Below are 1,216 nucleotides of genomic sequence, written 5' to 3' on the forward strand. Positions count from 1 at the left end.
ACGGGCTTGGGACCGTTTGTGGCAGAATTATGTTTCTTCTTTTTATTTTACTTTTTTTTGTTTCTGTTTTTTTATTTTTTTGTTTTTTTGTTTTTTTATTTTTTTATTTTTTTGTTTTTTTATTTTTTTTATTTTTTTTCATTTTTTAAATTTTTTATTCACTTTTATATTTTTTTGTTTTTTTTGTTTATTTTATGATTTTTTTTAAAATTCTTTTAATGCTTTTTTTAATTGTATAAATTACAACAATAATCGTTTAGTGTGATAAATTTCAAAGCAAGGTTTAATGCATAAAGTTTTACAAAATTTTTTACACTCATATGATGATCGACTTTTCTTTTTGTGTATAGTGCATAGAACACATTGACGTGATAACGTTTTACCATCATTTGAAGCTTGAATTGTTCTGGGGAAATGTCGTCCATTTAGTCTAAGATCAGGCGATGTAAATGATGAAACTTCTTGCGAATTTACTTGCATAATATCTCTTACGACGCTCAATCGAAAATCAGGAAACAAAATCGCATTTTTAATGAGCATCTTGAATAAACTGTGGGCGTTTATCAACATCAAATCAATTAAACGAAAAACCAATTTTCTATACCATTTTATACATTTTCTATAAGATTCTGTCAAAGATAATTGTCTGTCGATATCATCGATTTTACCCATATTTTTGTTATAACCCACGATACAAATGGGTTTTATAATATCTTCATTGGTTTTGTAGTTTTTCCTACCAGTTTTACAAAACTGGTGTTCGTGAATACTTGTCAATACATAAACTTCCTTTTTATCCATCCATTTGATTACCATCCAAGAATCAGTGTGGGCAACTTCTGTTTCACCACGATCTAGCTTTGAACTGAGAGTTGGCATTCCTTTACAATTTTTTTTTACAGTTCCACAAAGACCAGTATTTCTGTCATGTAAGTAGTCTGACAGTTGTGGAGATGTATACCAATTATCAGTGTATAACACACGCCCTTTGTTACAATAAGGTTGCATGAAATGTGCAACAATAACACCAGAAACGCCTAAATCAAATTTCTCATAAAGTAGTGATATAAGGCCGGTTCTAATTCAGGAGCTCCGAGGGGGGTGCGGGGTATGACGTCACAGGGGGAGGGGTGACGTCACACGGAGGGGAGGGGGTATGACGTCACAGGGGAAGGGGGTATGACGTCACAGGGAAGAGGGGTATGACGTCACAGGG

The 1,216-nt window shown here is 32.8% G+C and overlaps 1 protein-coding gene across 1 annotated transcript; it reads right to left on the reverse strand.

The window, feature by feature from the left end:
* Positions 1–383: 383 nt before the first annotated feature.
* On the reverse strand, positions 384–879 carry LOC109863512 (piggyBac transposable element-derived protein 4-like; the record flags this gene model as incomplete). The annotated part of the gene is made up of 1 exon (XM_020443769.1): positions 384–879. A coding segment is annotated over exon 1 (496 nt), but the record flags the coding sequence as incomplete, so codon positions are not given.
* Positions 880–1,216: the final 337 nt, after the last annotated feature.

Source organism: Pseudomyrmex gracilis, unplaced genomic scaffold (assembly GCF_002006095.1).
Source record: "Pseudomyrmex gracilis isolate BER0280 unplaced genomic scaffold, ASM200609v1 scaffold_5741, whole genome shotgun sequence".
NCBI classification, from domain to species: Eukaryota; Metazoa; Arthropoda; class Insecta; order Hymenoptera; family Formicidae; genus Pseudomyrmex; species Pseudomyrmex gracilis.